Raw genomic sequence first — 23,886 nt, 5'->3', positions numbered from 1 at the left:
ATCTGTGCCAACTCACCTTGTTTTGAGGTCAGAACCAAAAGATCACTTTTTAACTTCTCTGTCAGCTGTTCTCACGGGTTTGGGAGCCTCTGCTCTAGACAATACAACTGTCTGGCTTTGAGCTGAGCTATTTCCTCCTAAGGACAGCCACTGTGATGGCCAGGCAGTGGGAGGGAGAGTTATTCTGTTCTGACAGACCCTGCCTGTTTGGAGGGCCAGACTGCTGGCTGCTGACTTTCCTCTTTTTCAGTATGCTATTCAGTCACTACTTTCAAACTGGCCCTGTATTTGTGGCCTGGGAGCTGAACAATGTTAACAAGGTGAACTAGCTGACTGAAAAGCTGGGGTGGTGGGGGGGGAATAAATCAGCTTGGTTAATAAAAAGGTACATCTCAAACAGTTGGTTCATTGGGGCAACTCTAACTAGAGGGTTATCAACCTCAGAGTGACAACAGATGCTTTCCAATGCAGCACCCAGTAGAGGGGGTGCTGGACTCTCGAGGGGTATTTGACTCCCTTTCCACGAAAGGTAAAGACCTGCACAAGTGGTATTTTCTAAGCCACACATATCTTGAAGTGAGGGTTACAACAAAAGACATTTTGACTCACAGGAATCTCTTCAGGAACTGTTTTGTAAACAATCCTCCAGTCACATCCTCACCACGTTGTATGAAAACAAATCAGAAGCAGCTTTCATGCTGAACCCGGTGAGGAGTTCACTGAGAGCCAGACATCTGCTTAGATGCTCTAAGTCGTCTGTACAAGTTTCTGGAAGGCAAATGAATGCCTCCGTTTCATATGCGGGTTTTTTTCCCATCTGAAGACAGTAAAGGAAAGCAGATTCTTGAGCTTTCCTCTCCTGAGAGTCTGAAGCTCTGAAAACCCCAGATGAATTGTATGTAACATTTGACCCATAGATGCCAGAAACTATCTCTGTTCTAATGCAAGTCTCTCAAAGGCTTCGGTGCTTTGAAAGAAACGCAGAGTGCCTGGACAGGATCAGTCCCTCATTTGTAAATGGCATTTTGACATTAGAGAACTCAAAGGAGCTGCTGGAGGGCAGGGGGCAGAGTCAGAGAAGCCTGTTGTTTTGGTAGGAATCAGTAGTTTTACAAGAAACTCATAACTGAACAAATAGAAACAACAGAGATTTTAGAAGGTCAGTTTTAAGTGCATTTCCACGCAGACAGACTTTTTAGTAAGCTTTTTCTGTGCAACCTAAAACTTTTAAACCATAACGGGAAACATCATCCATTTAACTAATATATTGTGCCTTTTAACTCTCCACAGCACTCACAGAAGCAAAGGCAATGACACTGATAATAACACATTAGAGGATTGATCACAATCCTGTTGGAAGTCTAATCTTTGCTACCTGTGGGTGTAACGTGCTTAAGATTTTCCAGTGACAGGACAATGAGATCAGGCTGGAACACAAAAAGTTACATTTAAATGTAAGGGAAAACTCTTTCCCTGTTGAGGTGAGGGAGCCCTGGCACAGGCTGCCCAGGGAGGGTGTGGAGGCTCCTGCTCTGGAGGTCTTCAAACCCACCTGGACACCTTCCTTTGTGACCTGATCTAGGTGACCCTGCTTCTGCAGGGGCGTTGGATGGATGATCCCTAAAGGTCCCTTCCAACCCCTACCATTCTGTGATTCTATGATCAACTTGTCCAGGTTCTTTCTGGTGGAGAGTACTAAATATGGCACAGACACAGAGTACAACCTTTACTTAAAGAAGCTGCCATATAACCTGGTTTCAGAAGGCAATAGCACTTAATTCTTACAACTTATCTATTTTTCAGCATCCAGTCTTCAAAGTTTTGGCCAAGAAAACTAAGGTGGGATAATCTACTGCTCAAAGGCCCAGAATAGCTGTGACTCTTGCCATGTTGGCTGCTGCAGTGGTGAGCCCGGTGGGATTCCTCTCTCTACTAAAGATCAGGGGTCTGTGGTCACATTACAGACTTGGCAGCTTCCTAGAAAGGCACTCATGAACACAGGGTCTGGACTCTCCTACAAGACACTGGACCTTGTAGGGAGGATGGCAGCATGGTATTGATTGTTGTAGTGTGGGGGAGCAAAAGGGATCCTCCAAGAGCCTGCAGTAATTTCTGTCACTAGCACAATAGATTCCAAAGCTTTGTCTCATCTTCTTCAGGTAATACTGCTGGGCATCTGGTTCATGGGTGGCAAAGATTAGAATGCAACTATGAGCAAACTTACTACAATCAGTAAAGACAGAGACAATGGTGGGGTTCTGCAGCTAACTGGCAAGGGCTACACAGTGGCTGGCAATCCTTCCCAGCTGGAGCCCACAGCCTCACACGGTGTCAGGGACAGCACCTGCTGACCTTAGGAATGGGGAGGTCACATCACTCCCACCTCTACACAGCCACAACTGCTTAAACAGCCACAACTGTTAAACAAGATCCATTGGCATTTTGCATTCACTCTTACTTACTAAACGGTGGTTGTTGTTGTTTTTGAGCCTATAGGGCAATATTGAAGTGTCCTATTACACAGCAGCACTTCTGTTCCCTGACTGGAAGGTCCTGTCCTCCCTGCACCCCACAAAGTGACGAGGAGCTGAGGCACTGTAATAAACAGCACAGCACAGACACGAACTGCCCTCCTCCAGCCTGCACACAGGGCTTCAGGGGCACTGGTAACACGACCATCTTTTCCTGCAGGCAACAGGCAGAGATATTCCTTGGGAATTTTCTCAGTTCCAGCCTGATTCTTCTGTCTTGGTGACCAAATTGTGACAAAGCCTCCTCAGAACTGAGAGATTCAGCTCTTTTAAAGAGGTATAGCTCAGGCCTTTAAGCAACAACACAGCTAACGGAGAAGCAGACATGTTGGAAGCAAACCAACCATCTTATCTACCGCTGTGCAGAACACCAGTGAAGTCCAGAGATAACCCACATGACAACATTGCAGAAATATGCACAACTACTGCAGCATTCTTCCTCCAGATTCCAGTTCCCCTCCCAACTCATTTTTCTCTTTCGTTGTGAACACAAATGAAGGTAGAAGCATGTCAAAAACATCTGCCTCTTAGATTCTTAGCTGCCCATTCTCAAGAACCTTTCCTTTCACGTACTCCAAAACAGTTGAAGCAGGTGCATCCATTCAGCCACTGTGCCAAAAAGCAAAACCTGACCTCTGGCCTGCTCTTGGCTCTCTGATTTCTCTCTCCTCCCCTGCAGCTGAACTCTTCCTTCTCCATCCTGTTAAATGGGAGAGAATGTTTGTGTTCTCCTGGCTCTGGTCAGAGCCAAGTGCACTACCAGTGACTGCAGTTAGGAAGTGTCTGAGCTGTAGTGTGTTCCCTTTCCTAGGATCTAGTGACACTTCCTTGTGTGCCATGTCTGTGATGTGCCCTGCTCAATAATTTGACAAGGGCTTTCTTGAAGCCTGTTCTTTGTGACTTGGCAGTTTACCTCACTGCAAAAAAAAGGTACTTGTTTGTCCATCCTGGCTCTCCTCAGCTCATGGGGGTGATTTTCAGGAGAGGTGCAGTGATTAGAGCTGGCAACCTGAATTTCCTTTCCGTACTTCCCATTCCCTCACTGCGTGTAGGAAGGCTTTGTGCCTGTCTTTGTGTGTTCTCATCCAGTTAATGAAGTGCCAGTGAAGTGAGTTTGTTGGTCTCCCATCAAAATCTGCAAAGCTGAATACAACCCAGATCCTGAGAGAAACACACATTCCCAAAGGCCTGTGCATCTCACAGCTCAGGGGAGACAGAGCAGTGTTCCAAGCTGTGTTTCTAGAAAGGAAAGTTTCTATGATGTGCTCAAAATCTCTCTGTTATTTGGCAGCAACATTGTATTTACTACCTCTAAAGGTCCCTTCCAGCCCCTACCATTCTGTGATTCTATGACACATTATGGATGGAATAGCACCTTTTTACTTTTCTTCTGCATGATGTGCCTGGCTTGCAGTTTCTGTAGAAATACTGTCAAACACCAACTTGATTCTGAGTCTGACTGGCAATGTTCAGGTCCCTGAGAACTCTCCCAACAGGGAGCAGGACTCTCTGCTTCTACTCTGGTTGGCAATCTACCGCTTACTTTCACATCTTTTCCCTGTCATCCTCCTGGTTTTGTTCAATATCAAATACTGAAGGAGCAACCTCCCCCCCCACCTCACAAAAAGCAAACTCGCCTTTCTATTGTACATCCCCCAAAGTTATTTTAGAAGGGTATATAAGGATCCTTAAAACCCTGAGGAAAAGATGTAGTGACTCCACACAGGTAACCCTGCTTCCAACAGACCTCCCTCTCTTTCTCTCCACCTGTGATTTGATAAAAGCCTTCTGATGGTGTAAAAACAATACATTACAAACAATACACCCAACATGTGGACTTTCAGGAATAGAACAAGCAACAACACAGTGAAAGGGAGTTCTGACCTCCCAAGGAACACTCACATTCTGGTTGAAACACAGAGGAATGTAGGAAACGTGTTCAACATGAGAAGAGTTTCCAGAAAACCAGCATTTTGGATGTTTGTTGTTGAGCTTTGTTTATTTATTTATCTACTTTTAAACTGGAAAGTCAAAATGAAAGTGCAACTGACTTCCAGATGAGGGTGTGGTGCTTGGAGATAAAATGCTATGTGTCAGACCAAATCAGCTCATTCCACTGAAGCACATCTCAGTTGCAGCACCAGCTACTAGCCTGCTGACAACAGAAGAAGGTTAGTTTTGTTTTAATATTTACTGCTCTGTATATTGTGACATATTTGTTTGCATAGAGAAGAGCTAGGATTTACTCTTAGTTAAGTTGGCTTTACAGATATGAATTCACTATGGCACATGTTCATTTCCAGTCCTAACACTAGATTTGCTCAGTAGAAGAACAGAATACTACTTAATTCATTAAAGAAAAATCTGTCTGTTTAAACTGGGGACATTAACTCAACATGTGTTCATATATTCCCAAGATTAAACACACAGAAACACTGAATTTGTATCTAAATGGAAGGCTGGAATAATTCTGCAAGAAAACACACCAAGCTGTCTGTGAATATGTCCATTAATACACTTCCTAGAAAACAGTGCTTGAAAAACCAGCTGGGGTTCTGAGTTGTTTGGGTACTTGTTTTGTGTGTGGTAAGGTTCCTTTCTGTGCCTCACTCCTGAGAAGACTCCGGCTGTGAGATGCAGCAATGTGATTCTGTCAGGAATTCCACTGGGCATAAGGCAGTTTGTTGAGTGGGATGGAGACTGACTGAGCCCATGCCACCACCCACTCATCAGCATCTGACTGCCACAGGAGTGCTCTGCTGAGAGCAGTTTCCCCTGAGAAGCGACACTCATGGGAATGACAAACATAAGTAACTGTGGTTTTGAAGCAGAAATATCAACTGTGGTAAGGCAGATAACTCTGTTTCTGTCTAGAACTCAGGTCAGCTAACGGCAGAGCATGTTCCCTGTCACAGCCAGATCCCTTTATTATACACAGACTTCTTGGAGTTTGCACTCAAATGTTTATTGTTTTCCTTTCAAGCAAATTAGTGATCCCATTTGATTAAGTATTCCCAGACTGTGTTTTAGACCACAACTAAATCTTTTCAGTTTAACTTTGAAGCTTCTCCTAATCTTGGCTAAGTGAATGAAACCTTCCCCGCAGTAGTTTCTTTTCTACTACAAAAAAAGTACCATAAAGATGCAAAAGATTACCCCTGCTGAAAAAAATCCTGCTAACACAGCTTGTTAGGCACAGAACAGACATCCCTTGCCAAAGTCATAAATAGAATTACTGTATTTTTCCATTCTGCACACTTCATTAAGGTAACAGTAAACAAGAGATTAAAAGATTTAGGAGTAATCATTGTTTAAAGTTTAACAGGAAGCGTCTTGAAATGTTAACAAAATAATCCAGCTAAATCAGTAAGGATGATGCCAAACCAAATAGTTAATTCCCAAGTCATACACTTCAAATAAAAGGCAGCAGATTCACCAGAAGAAACAAAATATCAAGTGAAAACAGACATGATTAATTTCTCTCTATTCCATTGGTCTGCATCCCTGAATATGAGGTCAGTCAGAAATGTATTTTCCCTTCTAGTAAGAATTTTTTAAAGAGAGATATCATTTCTAATAAAAGTTTGGCAACTCTTTATTTAAACCCCTGCCTAAACATGCCAGAAATGGTATTTGGAGGTTTTTTTCAAGCTTGAAAAAGACAAATTGTAGCTCTGGGGCAGAATATCAGGTAAGAATTTGCGTTCAGTGACACTGGCCTCAAATTCTGAGACACTACAGATGATGAGAAATGGATGTTTTGCATCCTCAGCTACTTTTTCCTGCTGCTGTTAAGAAATCTTAATCCCATTTATTTCACAAAACAAAGGGCACTGTAGTTTGGAGACTTTCAACAAATTAGTCAATGAATACAGTTACAAGAGAAGAAGAAAATACTGAAGGATGTGACTTGCTTAAGACAGTCTGAAGATAAGTTGGCAGTGAAAATACAGCCTTAGGGTTTAACACTCAACTGACTAAATCCGTCATGAGATAGTACTTGAAAAAACCAGCAGAGCTTTTGAGCTATTTGGGTACTTGTAGTTCTGTATGTGGTAAGATTGCTTTATATCATCACATCCTGAGAAGTCTCCAGCTGTAAGATGCAGCATACCCACAGCATTCTCACATACTCCTTTATCCACTCTGTTGTAATAGTGTTTACAGCCTTCAACTGGTACTCCTTTGCTTTGCAGAGGCTGCAGAGAGGAAGGTGTAACTTCAACCCTCTACAAGTTTATTTTGCAGTGGAACACTGTCAAACACAACTGAGGCAGAGCTGCTGAAGCAATGACGGCTTCTCAACTCACACGTGGAAATCAGTGAGGTGCACTCTAAGCATTTCACAATCTCAGTGCTAAGGCGAATGAGTTAAGCTTAATGAATCCATTTGCCTTTGTATTGCACATGTGGATGTAGTCACTTACCCTGTTCCATGTGAGATGGTCTGCTCTGCCTCTATCACCCAGTAGTGCTACTTGGATTATTCCCAAATGTATTCTCAACATTCAACGTCTTCAGCTTCTTTGTTTAAGCAGCCCTGAGCAAGGGGTTTAGGTTTCAACACAAGTTTTAAATTTGAGCCCAGTATTATTGCTTTGATGTTCCCTTTATCCTCCCCTCCCTTTTTTCTTGGTGTCTTGCAGCTTTCTTGTGAGCTGGGATATGAATAACTCAACCGACTACTGGGTTGAGGACGAGGAGGATGACCTCAACTCCGGTGTAGATTACAACACGTACGAGTTTCTCTGTGAGAAACACGCTGTCCGAAATTTCAGTAAGGTGTTCCTCCCTGTGTTCTATGCAGTGGCTTTCACTGTTGGAGTTGCTGGAAATTCGTTAGTGGTGGCAATTTATGCCTATTGCAAGAAACCAAAGACAAAGACGGATGTGTACATCATGCATCTAGCCATTGCTGACCTACTCCTGCTCTTCACACTCCCTTTTTGGGCTGCAAATGCAGTGCAGGGATGGGAACTTGGAAACTCAATGTGCAAGCTGACTTCTTCTCTGTACACCATGAATTTCAGCTCCAGCATGCTGTTCCTGGCCTGTATCAGTGTGGATAGATACGGGGCCACTTCGGAATCCCAGAGTCATAGAAGAACTGGTAAACGCTGCAGCCTGACCTGCATCTGTGTGTGGCTGGCTGCCATCTTCCTCAGTATCCCTGAACTGATATTTAATCAAGTCAAGAAACACAACGACAGGAATGAATGCTTTCCCGTATTTCCAGTGAACATGGAAACGCTCTTAAAAGCGACCATTCAAATCCTGGAAATCATCCTGGAATTTCTGCTTCCTTTCCTGGTAATGCTGATCTGCTACTCGGCTACTGCTCGAGCAATCTTCAGATCTGCAAACACTAAAAAATCCAGACCTTTCTTAGTCCTGCTGGCAGTGGTGGCTGCTTTCATTATTACCCAGCTACCTTACAACATCGTTAAGTTCTGGCGAGCCATAGATACCATCTACATGCTGATTACTGACTGTGAGGCAAGTAAAAGCATAGACATTGCACTCCAGGTGAGCAAGAGCATCGCTTTGTCTCACACCTGCCTGAACCCCCTTCTCTATGCCTTTCTGGGTGCCTCTTTTAAAATGCACATTATGAAAATAGCAAAGAATTATGGGTACTGGAGAAGACAACAACAGAATGGAAGACCTGAAGAAATTGCTATGAATGATGAAGACCCTACTGAAGAAACTATTAGTTTCACTATATAGTTCACACTATATATGTGACTTTCATTATCTTATGTAACCAAGGGAATTATTTACTCATTCTGCGGGTGTTGATTCAGCAGCTGTTTCTCTGCAAGTCAACTTTCAGACAAATTTCTGAACCTGCAGAGTAGCCAAGACACTACAGTGAAGTTGAAAGTGGAAGGTGTTGATCAAAGTTAAACATCAGGCAAGAACAAAGTACTGACATTCCTCTAAACAACTAGAGAGAGTTACTAAAAAAAAACCCCAAAACCCTAAGGACAGCTAAACCCAAACACCTAAAAATAACCCAAGGTTTAAATTGAAGTGTGTCCACCTGGATGAGCTCCTGTGTGACCTGCTCTAGGAGGTCCTGCTCTGGCAGGGGGGTTGGACTGGATGATCTTTTGAGGTCCTTTCCAACCCTTAAGATTCTGTGATTCTGTGATAATGCTAAGCAATTAAATAGCTGTGTAATGAACAAGCTGTACATTGTCTCAACACCTTATTAAATCAGAAGACACCATCAGCTATGAAACAGCAGTACAGTAACTTTTGTAGCAATAGTTAATACTCTTGTGTTTCTCCAACTGCTTTGTAAAACTTTGGAACATTTGCCTAGTAAGTCAGTTCCATTTTTTTCCCTCATGTTTTCCATGGATACCTTCACAACTTGCAGTGAATGTGAGTTCATTGCTCAGGAGACAGAGAGAGGGGGAAAAACCCACCATTCTCTATGTGTTTCCACATATGTATAGCAACAACATCCTCCACAAAAACCAGTAACTCCTCTGTAACTACCAAAAAGGACCCCTTACCTCTCCTTTCATGTTCAGCCTAAACCTCAACGAGGCCCCTGAGGCACATTCTAGATTTCTAAATGCCAAGGTAGTGCAGTCAAAGCATTAGTAGAAGTGTAAGAAAAAAGTTAATGTTCAGGTGCAGGGCCTTTAATTTCTAGTGAGATTTTGGGAAATGAATCAAACACTGCAACAGCTGTGTCTGCTAAAATGTATGAAGATACAATTAAAATAATAAATAAAGAGAATCAAGAGTGCACTGGCTTTCATTTCATCTTCATGTTTGGTTTTAGTAGGGATTGGCATCTCTCATCACAGGCATTTACCAACCAGCAAAGGCCAGAGGCCTTGCTTGGTCAGTGACAGGTTCTGGGTTTTGACTCCATATGGTCATTGGGATTTACAGTTTCTCCACAGGATGTACCAAAGCTGCCCCCTGCTGCAGTACTGACGTGGATTCCAGGAAAACAGCAGTTTTCCATGACAATGGAAGCATTTCACAAAGTGGTATTACAGCATGTTGTCCCTGCCTTCAAACATCCCATGGGCTCTGACAACACGCCTGATCTACAGCTTATGAAAGCCAACGAGAATCTCTCATTTACAGACATTGTTGCTAGTTACACAACTGTGGGCTGTAAGAAAAAGCTCTAAAATGACAGACAAGAAACAACAGTAGCATAAACAAGACACAAGCCTCTTCTCTCTCTTTCGATGACAAAAGCTTACAGAATTTCTGTCCAGTATCTTGAGAGCTACTGGGGTGTGAACAGGTAAGTCAGAAGTGCCTGACAGGTGGTCAACATACACATCATAAACGTGTCATGTGCAAGCCACATGTGGACTTACTGCAGATATACAAAGCAACTGTGCAGAGCACAGTAAGAAACTCCCATTATTCCATGAAACACCTGACTCCTTGCACATGTGTTTTCACAGAATCATGGAACTACAGAATGGTTGGGGTTGGAAGGGACCTTTAGAGATCATCTAGTCCAACCCCCCTGCTAAAGCAGGTCCTTTGATTTATGACTTGTCTTCACAAATACAGAGTGGTTGCACCCAGAGCGACATGTAACCAGGCTGTCAGGCTTCTGGAATTCCCAAACACCCAAGGGCCTAATGCCTCACTCTGAATAAGAAATGAAAACTTAAATCTCCCTGAAACAAAAAAACCACAACCAGACATTAAAGGAGACTGTGACTGAGACAGAGCTGCATGTATGTGTTACTCAGACTTCTTGAAATTGCAGTGCTTTTTATGTGTGTCTTGATGGACATCTGACTGTCCTAAGTCATTTTATCAGAAATAAGACAAACCACATCATGCTTTGCTCTCCTATGTTTACACTTGTTTTTGTAATTCACTTACCTAATTTTATAATAGTAACATTTTAACTATTTTTATAGTAACCTGTATGTGACCTCCTAAAAACTTTCCCATTTGCATTCCCATTTTTCCCTTAGGAACTGCAATGCACAGTTAAAAGACTGACCCAAAGCAAAGGGAACAGCTGGCAGTTCAGCAGCACTGAAAGGTCAAGAGACCATGCCTCCTTTTTCCCACCAGTTTTGCAGTACTAGAGAATAGATTAAGCCCTATCTTCTGGTGAGCATAAGAAGTGCACAAGGATATATCAGTAGGTAGCTGTCACACTCAAAGGAACATAAAGGAAACATTCCAGTTTAAGTCCTGTTAGCAACTCAGTTTATTTAGTTGGCTTACAACTCCCCAGGGAATGGTGATTTTCGAGTTGCTGTCACGTCTCTTTTGGTAAAAAAGTAACAGTACTAGAATATCAGGGACATTTACCACTTACAGTACAATCCATTGATTTTCCTGGGTACTATAAGAAAATCTCCTCTAACAGGCAGTCCAACAGCACCACAGGCTAGCTTATAAAGTAGCCATATTTAACTGTAACTACACAGTACACTCAAACCTCACACACAAGATGCCAAAGACAACTTCACAAAAACAAAGTTTAACAGCTTCAGCCATAAAGCTTCAGCAGGTTGCAAAATTCAGAGGTTGCAAAAAGGGCTCAAAACCTCCAAATTGGATTTGAATCTTGGACTTTGCTTCGTAGAACAAAAGCTCGATTCGGCTTTTTCCGTTGGTTTTACATTCTATTGCTTTTTCTCAAGAAGAGACAATTTTCCATCTCAGAAATGCAGCACAAATATTTTTTAAAGAGTTTTAGAGACTTAGCCATCCTTATTTAGGGTTTCTGTACTTACCACTGCTCCACCACTTCTTGCCATTGATCACGTAACTGTTTCCATCCCGCTCGATGCTGCATTGCATATTTGTGGCGTCACTCGAAGCCACATCGGGTTCTGTGTTGAAGACAAAACATTAAACATACAAGCAGTACTACTTCCACAAATATAAGGGACTAGATATGCTCTATTGACAGTAACAGTTTTGCTCCCCATATAGAAAAGCTGTTTTCAGAACAAAGCAAAGGCTTTCCATTTTCCAACAACCTGTTCTTCATAGACAGTTTAAACATACTTGTTCTTGGGCTCAGACTACCTTTTATAGTCAACAGCCTTCTTCCTTCCCCCACCTACTTAAATCCTTCCCTCTATTAACAGTCATATCTCTCCTCAGCCTTTTTCTTTCTCCTAGGATCTTCTCAAGTGAAAATAGATTTAAACTACTTTTGTGATGGTTTATGAAACAGGTTACACAAAGTTGCAGGAAAACACCATCAATAGGAAAGGCTCTTCCTCTCTCCTTTCACCCTTCACTTCTTTCATATGTCATCTTCTTTAAAGCAAAAGCATCTCATCCCTCTTGGGGTACACAATGAAACAGAATTGTGAACTCTGCAATTGTGTTCTCTCAATTCCTGCTGACACAAGAAGATCAAGATTTTGATATCACATGTTCAAAAGCTACTTTCCTAATACCAAGAGCCAGGCCTTGCAGAGATGAAGGCCACAAGCTTGAATGCCACAAGCTTTCAAGAGCAAGGCTGAATATAATGCAGAACTACAGATATAAAGCAAGTAAGTGCATTGTATGTTTTGCAAGTTATTGTCAGGTTATGTTTTAAAACCTCTATCCAAGCCACGTTGCAACTTTAATCCCAACAGTCATACTTGTGCCTCATTGTATGTTTCTAGAGAACCTCAGAGCACATTACAAAAAAGTTCTATTGAAAACCTGTTTGGTACAGTAAAATGTATTTTACTACTATGAAAAGATCAACTGAAAATATATGGAAAGCAAATACCAATTACTGTAAGCATGAAACTTGGTAACTATTGGGGATGGACAGCAAGGGTGCTTCCCTTTGCATTCACATCTCACAGCTGATTTCATACTCAAACACATCTACAAATACAGTAGGAATTTCTCTATTAATTCCTTAATACAAAGCAACTTGTAGTTTTCTACTTTTTGCATGTGCTATGTGATGTTTCTGCCAGCTGCCTCTTAAGTTGCTTCTGCAGAAAGATGTACCTGTCATGCAGAAGCAAGAACTGATCTTCCCTTCCAGGAGAGGCTCCAGCCATTCTTTCTTCTGCTCTTCAGTTCCATACATGTGCAGGACTTCCATGTTTCCAGTGTCTGTGAGAAATCAGCACTTATCCTTACTTTTTGAGACACACAACTCGTAAGGCATAAGATGCCCAACTTTCCACTGCTCTCAGTAATTACAGGACAGGGTTGCTAACCTGGTGCATGACAGTTGAAAACCTCAGGAGCAAAGAAGCATTTCCCTGTCTCTTCAGCTATTAGTGCATAGTCAAGCTGGCTGAGACCACTGACATCTGGGAGAAAAAGGTTCCACAGACCTTCTGCTTTGGCCATTTCCTGTTGATAGAATCAACAAAGGAAAACATTAGCAATAATATCTTTAAAAAACAATGAAATTCTGGCTTGCTGCCCATTTGCTTCCTTCCTGCCTAACATACTATCTGATGCCTTTGTTCAATAGGTACAGTCTTTGAGTTCAAGTTCAGGCATCCCCATCCCAGAACTCACTTCTGGTTTTCTCCTCTCTCATTCGTATCTCTCAACTCCTTTTGTGCACTTCCTCCTTCTTTTCTTTACACTGTTCCCCACAGAGTTTCTTTCCATGCAGAGTAACTTCTCCAGCACCACACTCCAAACTTTCTTACACTCCATGTCAGTGCCTGTTTCTTGTCCTGCTACAGTACTAGAGAATATTTATTATCCCATACCTTCAGTTTCTCAAGCAGTGGTGGCTTCTTCCATTTTTCCTCAGTGTTTCCACGTTCAGTATAGTATTTTATTATTTCCTTAGAGGAACAATTAAAGATGCTGTTTACATCAAGAACACATGTAACATGCACAAGTAATAACATGGTGTCTTTGTCAGCCCTACACCTCAAGAAACCAATTAAGAAAATACTCAAGACAAGTTCTTATTGTACAGTTGGCTGCATTATAAAATCAAAATGATAACTGAAAATCAAGCTGCAATTTATTAATATTGCAAGACTTGAAATGTATCATGGAGAAGACCCTGATCAGTACCTTATTTCATACAGGGCAATGATTTAAGGTGGTATAAAGCATGTGATGGTGACAGGTCAGTGTTTTCTCATGGTAGAAGTAACTGTTACCAACAGTATGTGGAAGAGGTAAAACCCAAGGGTAAAACAACAAATAAAAGCCTGATGTACTGAGATTTAAGGTTCAGGTTTCCCATCACAATGTTCAGATATATAACAGCCAGTTAATCTCTTTTTAACTGAGGCAAAAACCACAAAGAATACGTTTTCTGTTCCTGTCAAAATAATTCCTTCACAGATGATGTAAGCAGTCCTTCTGAGCACCAGTGATTAGTACTAAGTAAAACTGTGCATTCAGTAATCCTAATACTTTCACAAGCATGTTTTAGGGAGGAACAGCACTTTAAAACTAGCCCAGAACTGGTTTTAGAAGGAATAAAGGTAATGTCCTCATATGTTACGACAAACTCCACAGTAGAATATACAGAAGTCCTGCTTCATGATCCCTATTATCTGAAATAAAAGCATAACACTACTCATCTGCCAACCTTGCAGGACTGTGTGTGGTTGGTTTGTTTTTAAAGCAAATATTTGAATTATTGCAAGGTTTGAATTATTGCAAGGTTTCCTTGGGCAATACAAAACTAGTTACAGACAGACCTTTAAGAAACTTTGCATATCTAGAGTTTCTATGCTCAGCTTCTCCTTGTGATAGGCAGATGCACTCAGAAATCTTTTAGATTGGTATGTTCTCTGTGTTTCTGCCTGACTGAAAGAAAAAGGCAAAAAACACCAACTCTGCAGCAAAACTCCTTCCATGAAACTAACAGTTGAACCAACTTTCTAAGTGGAAAATTCCTCATCTCACTTGGTTAAGAAGTAAATGCCTCATCTCATTTTCCCTTTCACTAATTAAGGACTTCAATGGATCTTTCATTATGCCACTTCAAACTTTCACTGGTATTAGAAATATTCAAGAATGAATCTACAGTGACGCATTATGGAATCTCATTTTTCAGTCATAAAGGTCACAGCTTAAAAAGTAAGGCAAGCAACAGAAACATTCAGCTTTGTATGGCTAAAACCAGCCCTTTCCCTTTTTTAGCTAGACACCTTTCTACTTTTGCTACTGTTAAACAGTTTTGCTACTGTTAAAACTATTTTGGCAAATACCTTTAAAAAGTAACTCTTTAAAAAAGAGTGGTTCTTTAAAGAGTTTTAAAAGTAAACCTTAGCTTTCATTACTACATACCACATTTTAGTGTTGCAAAAACAGTCAGAACAGGCTATAAGGATCTGAGTTAATATTTTGCAATGCCACAAACATTACTGCATGAAAATAAGGCTGTTTTAAAGACAGATTAAAACAGCAGGATGTGACATCTCTACATAGTTTGATATTTTAATAAACTGTCATCATAAGATGTTCACAGAATCTCAAAGGCTAGAAGTGACCTCGAAAGATCATCCAGTGCAACTTCCCTGCCAGAGCAGGGCCACCTAGAGTAGGGCACACAGGAATTTGACCAGGTGGGTTTGAATGTCTCCAGAGAAGGAGACTCCACAACCCATCTGGGCAGCCCCTTCCAGTGCTCCCTCACCTCAACAGGGAAGAAGTTTTTCCTTATGTTTCTTTTGAACCTTTTGTGTTCCAGCTTGTACCCGTTGCCCCTTGTCCTATCATTGGCCATTCCTGAGAACAGCCTGGCTCCATCTTCCTGACACCCACCCTTTACATATTTGCAAACATGAATGAGGTCACCCCTCAGTCTCCTCCAAGCTAAAGAGCCCCAGGTCCCTCAGCCTTTCATCACACGGGAGATGCTCCACTCCATCATCTTTGTGTCTCTGTGCTGAGCTCTCTCCAGCAGCTCCCTGTCCTTCTTGAACTGAGGAGCCCAGAACTGGACACAATATTCCAACTGCTGTCTCATAATGGCAGAGTAGAGGGGGAGGAGAAGCTCTCTCGACCTACTGCCCACACCCCTGCTAATACACCCCAGGATGTCATTGGCCTTCTTGGCCATGAGGGCTCATTGCTGACTCATGCTCATCCTGCTGTCTACCAAGACCCCCAGGTCCCTTTCCCCTACAATGCTCTCTAACAGTTCATTCCCCAACCTGTAGTTGGGATTGTTCTTACCCCTGTACATGGGGTTGTTCTTTCCCAAATATAAGACTCTACACTTGCCTTTGTTGATTTTCATTAGATTTCTCTCCACTCAACCCTTTTACCTTCTCAGCTGGGTACACGTGCTGCTTCATAAACTGCTTGACCTTCAGCAAAATTTCCTGGCCTTTCCTACTTTGATGGAAGAGCTCTCCAGAAATGCCATCACGTGTGCTGCTAAAAGACGACCTAGAGAAGAACATTCAACGCAGTAACAAGCAAGATCAGACTTTCTCTTGTAACAATATAAGCTGCCTCATACAGGCATTCAAATAATTGAAGACATTGTAAGAGCTTTGCTTTGCTTTTGCCCAGTAGTTCAGGCCACTCTTACCTTTTTGAGAGCTCTAACCCTCTCTCTGCCAAAGGCTTCACAATCTTAGCAAATTCATGACTATTCTCTGCAGAAGCATTTCCAATGAGATATCTGGCATAAACACCCTAAAATCAAAAGAAAGCTGTATGTGGTATAATTATGAGCTTCAAGTTGTCTCATTACTAGATTGGTGATATCTTCAACTACGAAAGTAACACTTAAAAGCACACATTCTTAAAAAGAAAAACTTAGCACCTAGATAGATTTGACTGGGATATGTTAATATTGGTTTTGGTCCCTTTGCTGATGGAATGGAGATGCTTGGTGCACAAGAGAAGAGAAACCCCAAACATCCCAGCTAAACCAAAGTAGAGGTAAATCACAAAAAGTAGAGAGGAAAATAAGAGAAGAAAAAAGAGAAATGTCTGCACACAATACTGCAAACCCAGCCTGTCCCTTAAACCAACTGACAACAGTGTACATGTAGGAATACTATCCACAGCTAAATTAACATACACATACACACTCCAAATTAATGCCAGCTTATTCCACCTTTGGTATGCTGATCTCACGTGGTAACTCATTAAAATGTACTTATGCTCTACAATGGCTGAATGAAACACTCACTTCTGATCACAACGAACCAAGGAAACTTATTTTCTCTTGTAATCACATCTCAACATTGGTCTCCTATGCTCTTCGTAAGCTGAGCTCACAGCATGCCATTTTTCATCTGTGGGTGGCACCAACAGCATCTTACTTAGCTGACCTGCTCTTTACTTTCCTGAGAAACTTAGAAAGATCTTTGGTTTTTGCTAACAAAGGATTTAAATAGCCAGAGAGTGCAAAAAGGAAAGGACAGAATTGTCTGCATGTTGCAAGGAAGTTACCAATACCTAGCCCAACATAGTTAATGTAGCAAGAATTCTATCTTAGAGAGTTTTCAGTCGTAAGAATCCAAGATATTCCTGAAGGAACAAACTGACACACAGTGGTTCCAGTTCTTTTTAAAATAGGATTCATATTTGGAATAAGAATGGCCAATTACAAACAGTCACAACAAAACCACGTGACATTTCAGCACACGAGTGGGTTACCTGGGATATTGACGCTAGTTTAAAATATGACAAGGCAAGAAAAAAGTTCAGGTTGGGTAAAGCAGTGCTGACTCCCCGGCAGCGGCAGTAAATGGAAACCAGTTCTTCAAAGGAAGGGCTTTCTACAAAGACACAACAGAGTATTTCAGAATACTTCTCAGCTTTGTGAGATATTCCATTTACATAGTAATCCCCATGATTTAGCATTTCTCATGATCTAAGTGTGATACACAGAGCCAAAAGGAAATAGGGGTTGATGGAATTACTGCCCCTCAGCTCCACTCCAGCCAGGAAATTAACTTCACTGGGGGAGCTTTCTAAAAAAATCAATAGTAACTTGACAATAAACTGACCATGAGCCAGCAATGTGCCCTCATGGCCAAGAAGGCCAATGGCATCCTGGGATGCAGCAAGAAGAGTGCGGCCAGCAGGTCAAGGGAGGTTCTGCTCCCTCTCTCCTCTGCCCTGGTGAGGCCTCATCTGGAGTCCTGTGTCCAGTTCTGGGCTCCTCAGCTCAAGAGGGACAGGGAAGTGCTGGAGAGAGGCCAACACAGGGACACCAAGATGATCAGTGGACTGCAGCATCTTCCTTATGAGGAAAGGCTGTAGGAACTGGGGCTGTTTAGTCTGGAGAAGAGGAGACTGAGGGGGGAACTCATTAATATTTACAAATGTCTCAATGGTGGGTGTCAGGAGGTTGGGACATCCCTTTTTTCTGTTGTATCCAGTGACAGGACAAGGGGTGATGGGATGAAGCTGGAACACAAAATGCTCCATTTAAACATAAGAAGAAACTATTTCACTGTGAGGTGAGGGAGCCCTGGCACAGGCTGCCCAGAGAGGGTGTGGAGGCTCCTTCCTTGGAGGTCTTCAAGACCCACCTGGACACATTCCTGTGTGACCTGATCTAGGTGAACCTGCTTTGTCAGAGGAGTTGGACTAGATGATCTCTAAAGGTCCCTTCCAACCCCTAATATTCTATGATTCTATGAATCATTCTATGAACTTTAAATTCTGGTTTTCTTCCATTACCTCTAAGAAAGTACAAAGTAGCACAGTGTGGCCAAGCCAACGCTTGTTAAAACAGGACCACCTTAAACCTCACTATCAGTATGTGGCCTACGATAAAGAAAACTATGGAAAAGTTCTTTTCAAGTGCCAAATTATATGCTTATTAATTTAACTTTTTGTTGCTGTTTATAAAAGTAGCATAGCAAAGAGAAACCAACCAGTTTCATACCTATGGTGTTTCTCAAACCCATGACAGTTCCGTGACCTAAGTCCTTAAGTGATGCAGGCCAGAAGTAGAACAGCGTGGCATACGCTAGATCTGCCAGAGGATGACCAGCAGTTGAGAGTTCCCAGTCCAGCACTGCCAAAACACGAGCCTTACAGAAAAAGAAAACCTCAAGTGAATGTTAGAAGAGAAATTCTCTCCATCCACCAGTGCACAACCCTCTTAACATCCAACAGATTCACGTGATTATTGTGCTTAGAATTAAAAGCACATGCTGTACCTGTCTACAGCAAAACCAGTTCCTTTCAGCACTATGTAAGGATCTGCAGAAAACAGATATTCATAGAGTGGCAGAAAAACAAGCATTTTTCACCTGAAAGTCTGTTTGAAATTCTACTTTTTTAAGTGGTCTTCCTGTCAGCAACTTCTAACCCCTTCTAATCAAAACATGATTGAAATAAATTATCCTAAAGAACAGAGGTACTGACAGTATATTTTCTTGTTTCCAGACACGTTGCTCAGATAACATTGCACAGTCCTATTGCACAGATGCTGATGGGCAGACTATGCACTTCAAAACCTAACTTATCACAATATTCTGTATGGATTAGCACTTACATAGAGAATTGAGTTTCTTAAGTGGGATAGTAAACCTCTGCCCAGGTAGTGACAGAAGCCTTTGCTGCAAGCATCCTTGCAATGGTGTCTTCAGCTGGATGGGCTGAGACTCCCCAAACTGTCGTTCTGATGAATCCTCATAATCCAGCTGGTCTGTCATCCTGAACAACCCCTCTGGCCTACTCAAGATCCATGGCTACTTGAACTATTTGCAAAAGACTTTTTCTACATGGTCATTCCTGCATATTCAGGAACAGTCTCCACAGGTTATTTAAAATTATCTATGTTTTGGTCAACTTTCAGCTACTTCAGAAAGAGCTGGGAGAGTCCCTGAGTGCCTGATTCTCTGTTCAGAGAGTCAATCAGCACATTTAAGCCTACAAACAGTGCCTATCAACTGACCTATGCAGAACAGTGGGAATCCCTGGGATTTGTTGCTTTGCTGTGAAAAGTAGGCATTGCAGAGCCTTGGTCATGAATCTCAGACATACTTTCCCTTCACAACACCACAAATAGCATGGAAAAAGAGAATGAAAACGTAATTATGTTGATAGACAAGCAACACACATTTATTTCCACAAACTAGAAAAGAAATAGCTTCCCTTTTCCCTAAAGATGAATAAGGAACTTCTAGTGTCTCTGTAATCAATATGTGTTTCATAACTAAGCAGCTTTGGCAGATTTTTCTTTGCTTCCACTATTATCACATATCAGGCATTCAGGTTCTGTTCTGAAAGGCATTGTTGTCAATTGAAGCCGTATCACAATTACAAAGGCCTTTGGATCAGATGCTCATGCAATTTCGTGAAGTGAGCCTTCAGTATGTCCTTAAGTTGTACTGCATTCAACAAGATTTACATGTATCAAATGTTTCATCCCTGGACTTTGAAGTATGGACTAGAGTTAATGAATAAACTGAGTAACTAGCTCCTGCAAAGAAAACCAGGACTGTGATAGGTACCTACACACCATACACAACGTATAGAGAAGAGTTAAGTTCTCTACTATTGTTTTCAAAGATGTATCACGCACTAAAACACCCACAGAAGTGTCTCATTACATAGCAGAGGTACAAACAAGTGGAGGACTGCAAAACAAGTAGAGATTAGCTTCAAATACCTCTGTTGGGTGGAAGATGATGTTATCTATTCTAAAGTCCCCATGAATCAGGCGTTCTTCACTATCATCAGATGGCAAGTTGTTTGCTAACCACTCAGCCAGCTTGTTCATGGCAGGAATATCTGTATGAGCAGCTGCATCATACTGTCTTTTCCAAGTTGATACCTAAAGAAATACAAACACTTCAACAGATTTTTCAACTGATTCCCAAGTGTTTCAAGAGCACAAACTTTTGAAGCACACATCTGGGCTTTGCCTATTACCACGTTCCCTTTCAGTTCAGTAAAACCCAGTACCTTTGCATTGACAAAGGTGAACTGTGAGGGTGCACTGATGACTACCTCTGTTTTATAGTTAAAGTCTGTTTACATAGCCTAAATCTAATATTATTCCATATTGTATTATGAATACCATCCCCTGAAGTATGGCTTTACAGAGTTATCTGAATGTAGCAGTAACTTTATACTGTGCACAAATAATTGAACTAGGTGAAGGTGTTTATTGGCTAAAATATGATGGTTACTTTAATCAGTCATTAATTAGTAACAATTCAGCTTGCACATCAAATAGACCTTCAAAGACCTGACAAAAGAAGAGAATGTTGGGAAGTGCTGTACCTGTCTTCTGCAGTATCCAGGTCCTCTGCCATATCCTTGGAGACCCAGTGACTGTAAATCAAAGGAGTGCAACAGGGCCAAAGTTTCGATCATCGCGATATACAAAGCAGAACGCTCTGCTGGGCCCACTTCAGGCAGTGAGAGGTCTCGGAAGATGCGACCCTAGAAACAGCAGAAATCAGATATTCACATCAGATGATGAGAAATAAAGCTATACATTCCAGGAAAACCAAATGCAGTGAACCAACACTCCCTATGCAACCAAAAACTCCTTCCTCCTTTATTGTCTTCCTTGCCCAGGACAGACGAAGGGATTCACAGTGATCTTGGATCATTAGGATCCAGATATCTATTAGAAGGTAATTAAAATAACAGATATATTCTGTAGGTGAAAGTCTGAATTAGAGCACTCAATCCAGATATACTCAACCTTGAAAATAGCAGGGGGAAAGAAGAAAAGTTATTGTATTGTCTTTAACAGCAAACTTCCAGAAAAACAAATCAGTGAAAACCTTAGAAGGGAAGGGGGCAGGTGTGGAGAGGAGAGGAGAGGAGAGGAGAGGAGAGGAGAGGAGAGGAGAGGAGAGGAGAGGAGAGGAGAGGAGAGGAGAGGAGAGGAGAGGAATGAGAGGGTTAGTGTATGTACAGAAGCAAACAATCCAAAGAAATTCACTTGCATTCTCCTTACATGCAATTTAATATACTTAGATGATGGGTGTGCTTTTCCATTTTCTCCTTTCATTGTGACCCTGCCAGTAAACAGATTAGAAAGGAATAAACAGACTCTTCTCTAAGGACCTCAGTTTCACTGGGTGGCACAATGGCTTCAATATATTTAAACTAAAATGCTAAAGCATCAACAGAGTTTTTTTTCCTGAAAGATTCTGCATAATAAACCTAGAAAACAGGTTGTATTGAGTTATAGTTTATTCAACACAATAAATCTATGACTGCTTTCTAAATACACAGGTTACTTGTTAAAAACAGTGCACTGCTGTCCATCTTAGAGTGGATAGGTTCTAAGTTTATAAACAAAAAGCATCAGCAGCAAGGTTTCTTATTAAGGAATCACTTTGTTCTAGTCCAACCCAGATAAATGATCCATATTTCATGTGAGAAAACCATTGCAAATTCTTCATAGCTTTTGCATTTTATTACTCTTGCTTCATGTTTTTTTGTAGGAAGGTTAACTTAATCTCCAGGATCTGGCCCATAGACTCACATGTTTCTAATTTGCCAGTGAACTTTACCATAGAGTAGGATGCAATGAAAGGAAAGAGGCTTGAACTCAAATCCCCCTCCCACACGTTAAAAAAACCCCCAAAGGATATGATAGAGCAGATCCATACTTGGGATCACCAAAATCTAACAGAAACAGTATCAACTCAGCTACAGTCCCCTCAGAGTACCATAGACAGAGCTATGCCATGTTCTTTCTGAAACTGCTGCTTAACTGGAATCCTGCTCGGTTTTCAAGACAGTGGATTCCTATCTTGAGTACTAAACAGGTCTCAGGATGATCAAAGATTCAGTGTAACTGTGAAGTCTGATTGTTCACCCTCTGACTTGTGTCTGCTTTTCACAGAAGCAATATTGCCTTCATTCAAGGCATCCATCTGAGAGCTCAAAGCAAGAACAAGAGTTTAGATTCTGGGCTGAAAGTTTCAACAAAGTGGGAAGAAAATGAAATCAGTGAGTATTTCCAATAGCTAGCATTTCTTAAAAACATCAGAGGATTACTTATACCACAAAACTTGGTGAATGCTGGATAAGGCTCTAACAGAAAGGGTTTGGCGCGATTTAAAAGCAGCTAGTAGTAGGGAAAAGAAAAACATATCTCCCATTGAAGGACCAACCTGCACATGCTGCATTACATAAAATTCTGTTCCAATGACAGAAACATCACTGCAATACAGCAGGGGCTCAGGCACTGGAAATCCAGCTGAAAACAAGGCTTTCTGTACACGATATTCTCTATCAACCTGAAGAAGACGCAGAAATATATATGAGTACTAACATTTATAAATGAGTACTGTGAATGACAACAAATCTTCCGAAATGTCTGTTTCTGTGTCTAGCACAGAAAATTGGAAATGATCCAGCAATTCACTTCTAGACCCATTTGACAGTGTGCCACACCATCACATACAGGACTTAAGTCACCCGCTATACAAAGTGTTTGGAGGTTGAAGAAGAGTGTTATTTACCTTGTGAGCTCGAGGTAAAAGAGGGCCATGGGGCTTCTTCCTGAGCACATAAGCCTGCACACCCTTCTGAAGGTAAAAGGTTGGATTGGACTGGCCTGAGCTACAAAGAGAAAGATTATAGTTATTTGAGAATTCAAATACTTAAAACTTTGAAAGCTTTTAACAGCACTGATGCAACATGCACTGTGACTTGGCCTCAACAAAAGGGCAAGACAGAGGAAAGGCTTCTTCTCAAGAGTTGGTTTGGGGCTTTTTTCAAATTTAGTCTTACAAGGATGCAAGTGATCATAGAATGGTAGGGGTTGGAAGGGACCTTTAGAGATCATCCAGTCCAACCCCCCTGCAGAAGCAGGGTCACCTAGATCAGGTCACATAGGAAGTGACAGCCTAAAAAAAAAATCATAACTCAGAGGTTCTGTTCCTATCTGTAAGAAACATGTTGTCTTTCACTGCAGAGAGGTCACAGATTTATTGTCCTGTGAAATGGAAATAGCTTTTACCTCTCCTCCCTAAAGAGACAAGGTATGCAGTGGATACTGACTTCAACATTTTCCAGCAGAACTCACACCAGCCCATAATGTTTGTCCTTTGGCAAGCTGTATTTTGAACACTGTAAGCATAGAGAAAGCTCTCCAAATAACTGATGTTCCTAGCACCAAGTCCCACGTGTATGCTTGCCTGATCACCACATACCTATGCTATGCTTAAGGAAATCATAGAATCACAGAATGGTAGGGTTGGAAGGGACTTTTAGAGATCGTCCAGTCCAACCCCCCTGCAGAAGCAGGGTCACCTAGATCAGGTCACACAGGAACATGTCCAGGTGGGTCTTGAAGATCTCCAAGGAAGAAGTCTCCACAACCCCTCTGGGAAATGCCTGTAGTAACTGTAAAGTCTTAAAGGAATGAATGCTATAGTGACAAAGAATGATAGAAATTAGGCATTTCAATCCCATACATCTGTAAAAGAGAAGG

The 23,886-nt window shown here is 41.6% G+C and overlaps 2 protein-coding genes across 9 annotated transcripts in view; one reads left to right on the top strand and one right to left on the bottom strand.

Annotated features, from left to right (window-relative positions):
* The window catches only part of ACAD11 (acyl-CoA dehydrogenase family member 11), a 34,589-nt gene that overhangs the window by 9,042 nt on the left and 1,661 nt on the right, over nucleotides 1–23,886 (bottom strand). For all 8 annotated transcript variants that reach the window (XR_009818829.1, XR_009818827.1, XR_009818828.1 and 5 more), the window contains exons 2-13: nucleotides 22,913–23,012; nucleotides 22,562–22,687; nucleotides 20,706–20,867; nucleotides 20,089–20,253; nucleotides 18,355–18,502; nucleotides 17,115–17,236; nucleotides 16,036–16,142; nucleotides 15,767–15,890; nucleotides 13,238–13,315; nucleotides 12,728–12,866; nucleotides 12,513–12,620; nucleotides 11,279–11,377 (exon numbers count right to left, since the gene is read on the bottom strand). Coding sequence is in view for 5 of the 8 variants with exons in the window: in XM_061997334.1 (XP_061853318.1) it covers nucleotides 11,279–11,377; nucleotides 12,513–12,620; nucleotides 12,728–12,866; nucleotides 13,238–13,315; nucleotides 15,767–15,890; nucleotides 16,036–16,142; nucleotides 17,115–17,236; nucleotides 18,355–18,502; nucleotides 20,089–20,253; nucleotides 20,706–20,867; nucleotides 22,562–22,687; nucleotides 22,913–23,012 (1,478 nt within the window). In the remaining 3 variants the exon portion in view is untranslated. The remainder of the gene's footprint in view (nucleotides 1–11,278; nucleotides 11,378–12,512; nucleotides 12,621–12,727; nucleotides 12,867–13,237; nucleotides 13,316–15,766; nucleotides 15,891–16,035; nucleotides 16,143–17,114; nucleotides 17,237–18,354; nucleotides 18,503–20,088; nucleotides 20,254–20,705; nucleotides 20,868–22,561; nucleotides 22,688–22,912; nucleotides 23,013–23,886) is intronic.
* On the top strand, nucleotides 4,605–9,285 carry ACKR4 (atypical chemokine receptor 4). Its single transcript, XM_010202963.2, is given in 2 exon segments — nucleotides 4,605–4,702; nucleotides 7,178–9,285. Coding segments are annotated over 2 exon segments (1,164 nt in total). The 5' UTR covers nucleotides 4,605–4,619; the 3' UTR covers nucleotides 8,259–9,285.

This window comes from Colius striatus, chromosome 5, assembly GCF_028858725.1.
Source record: "Colius striatus isolate bColStr4 chromosome 5, bColStr4.1.hap1, whole genome shotgun sequence".
Lineage (NCBI taxonomy): Eukaryota > Metazoa > Chordata > Aves > Coliiformes > Coliidae > Colius > Colius striatus.
Note: the sequence above shows the minus strand (reverse complement) of the source record. Positions and strands in the feature narration are given on the sequence as shown.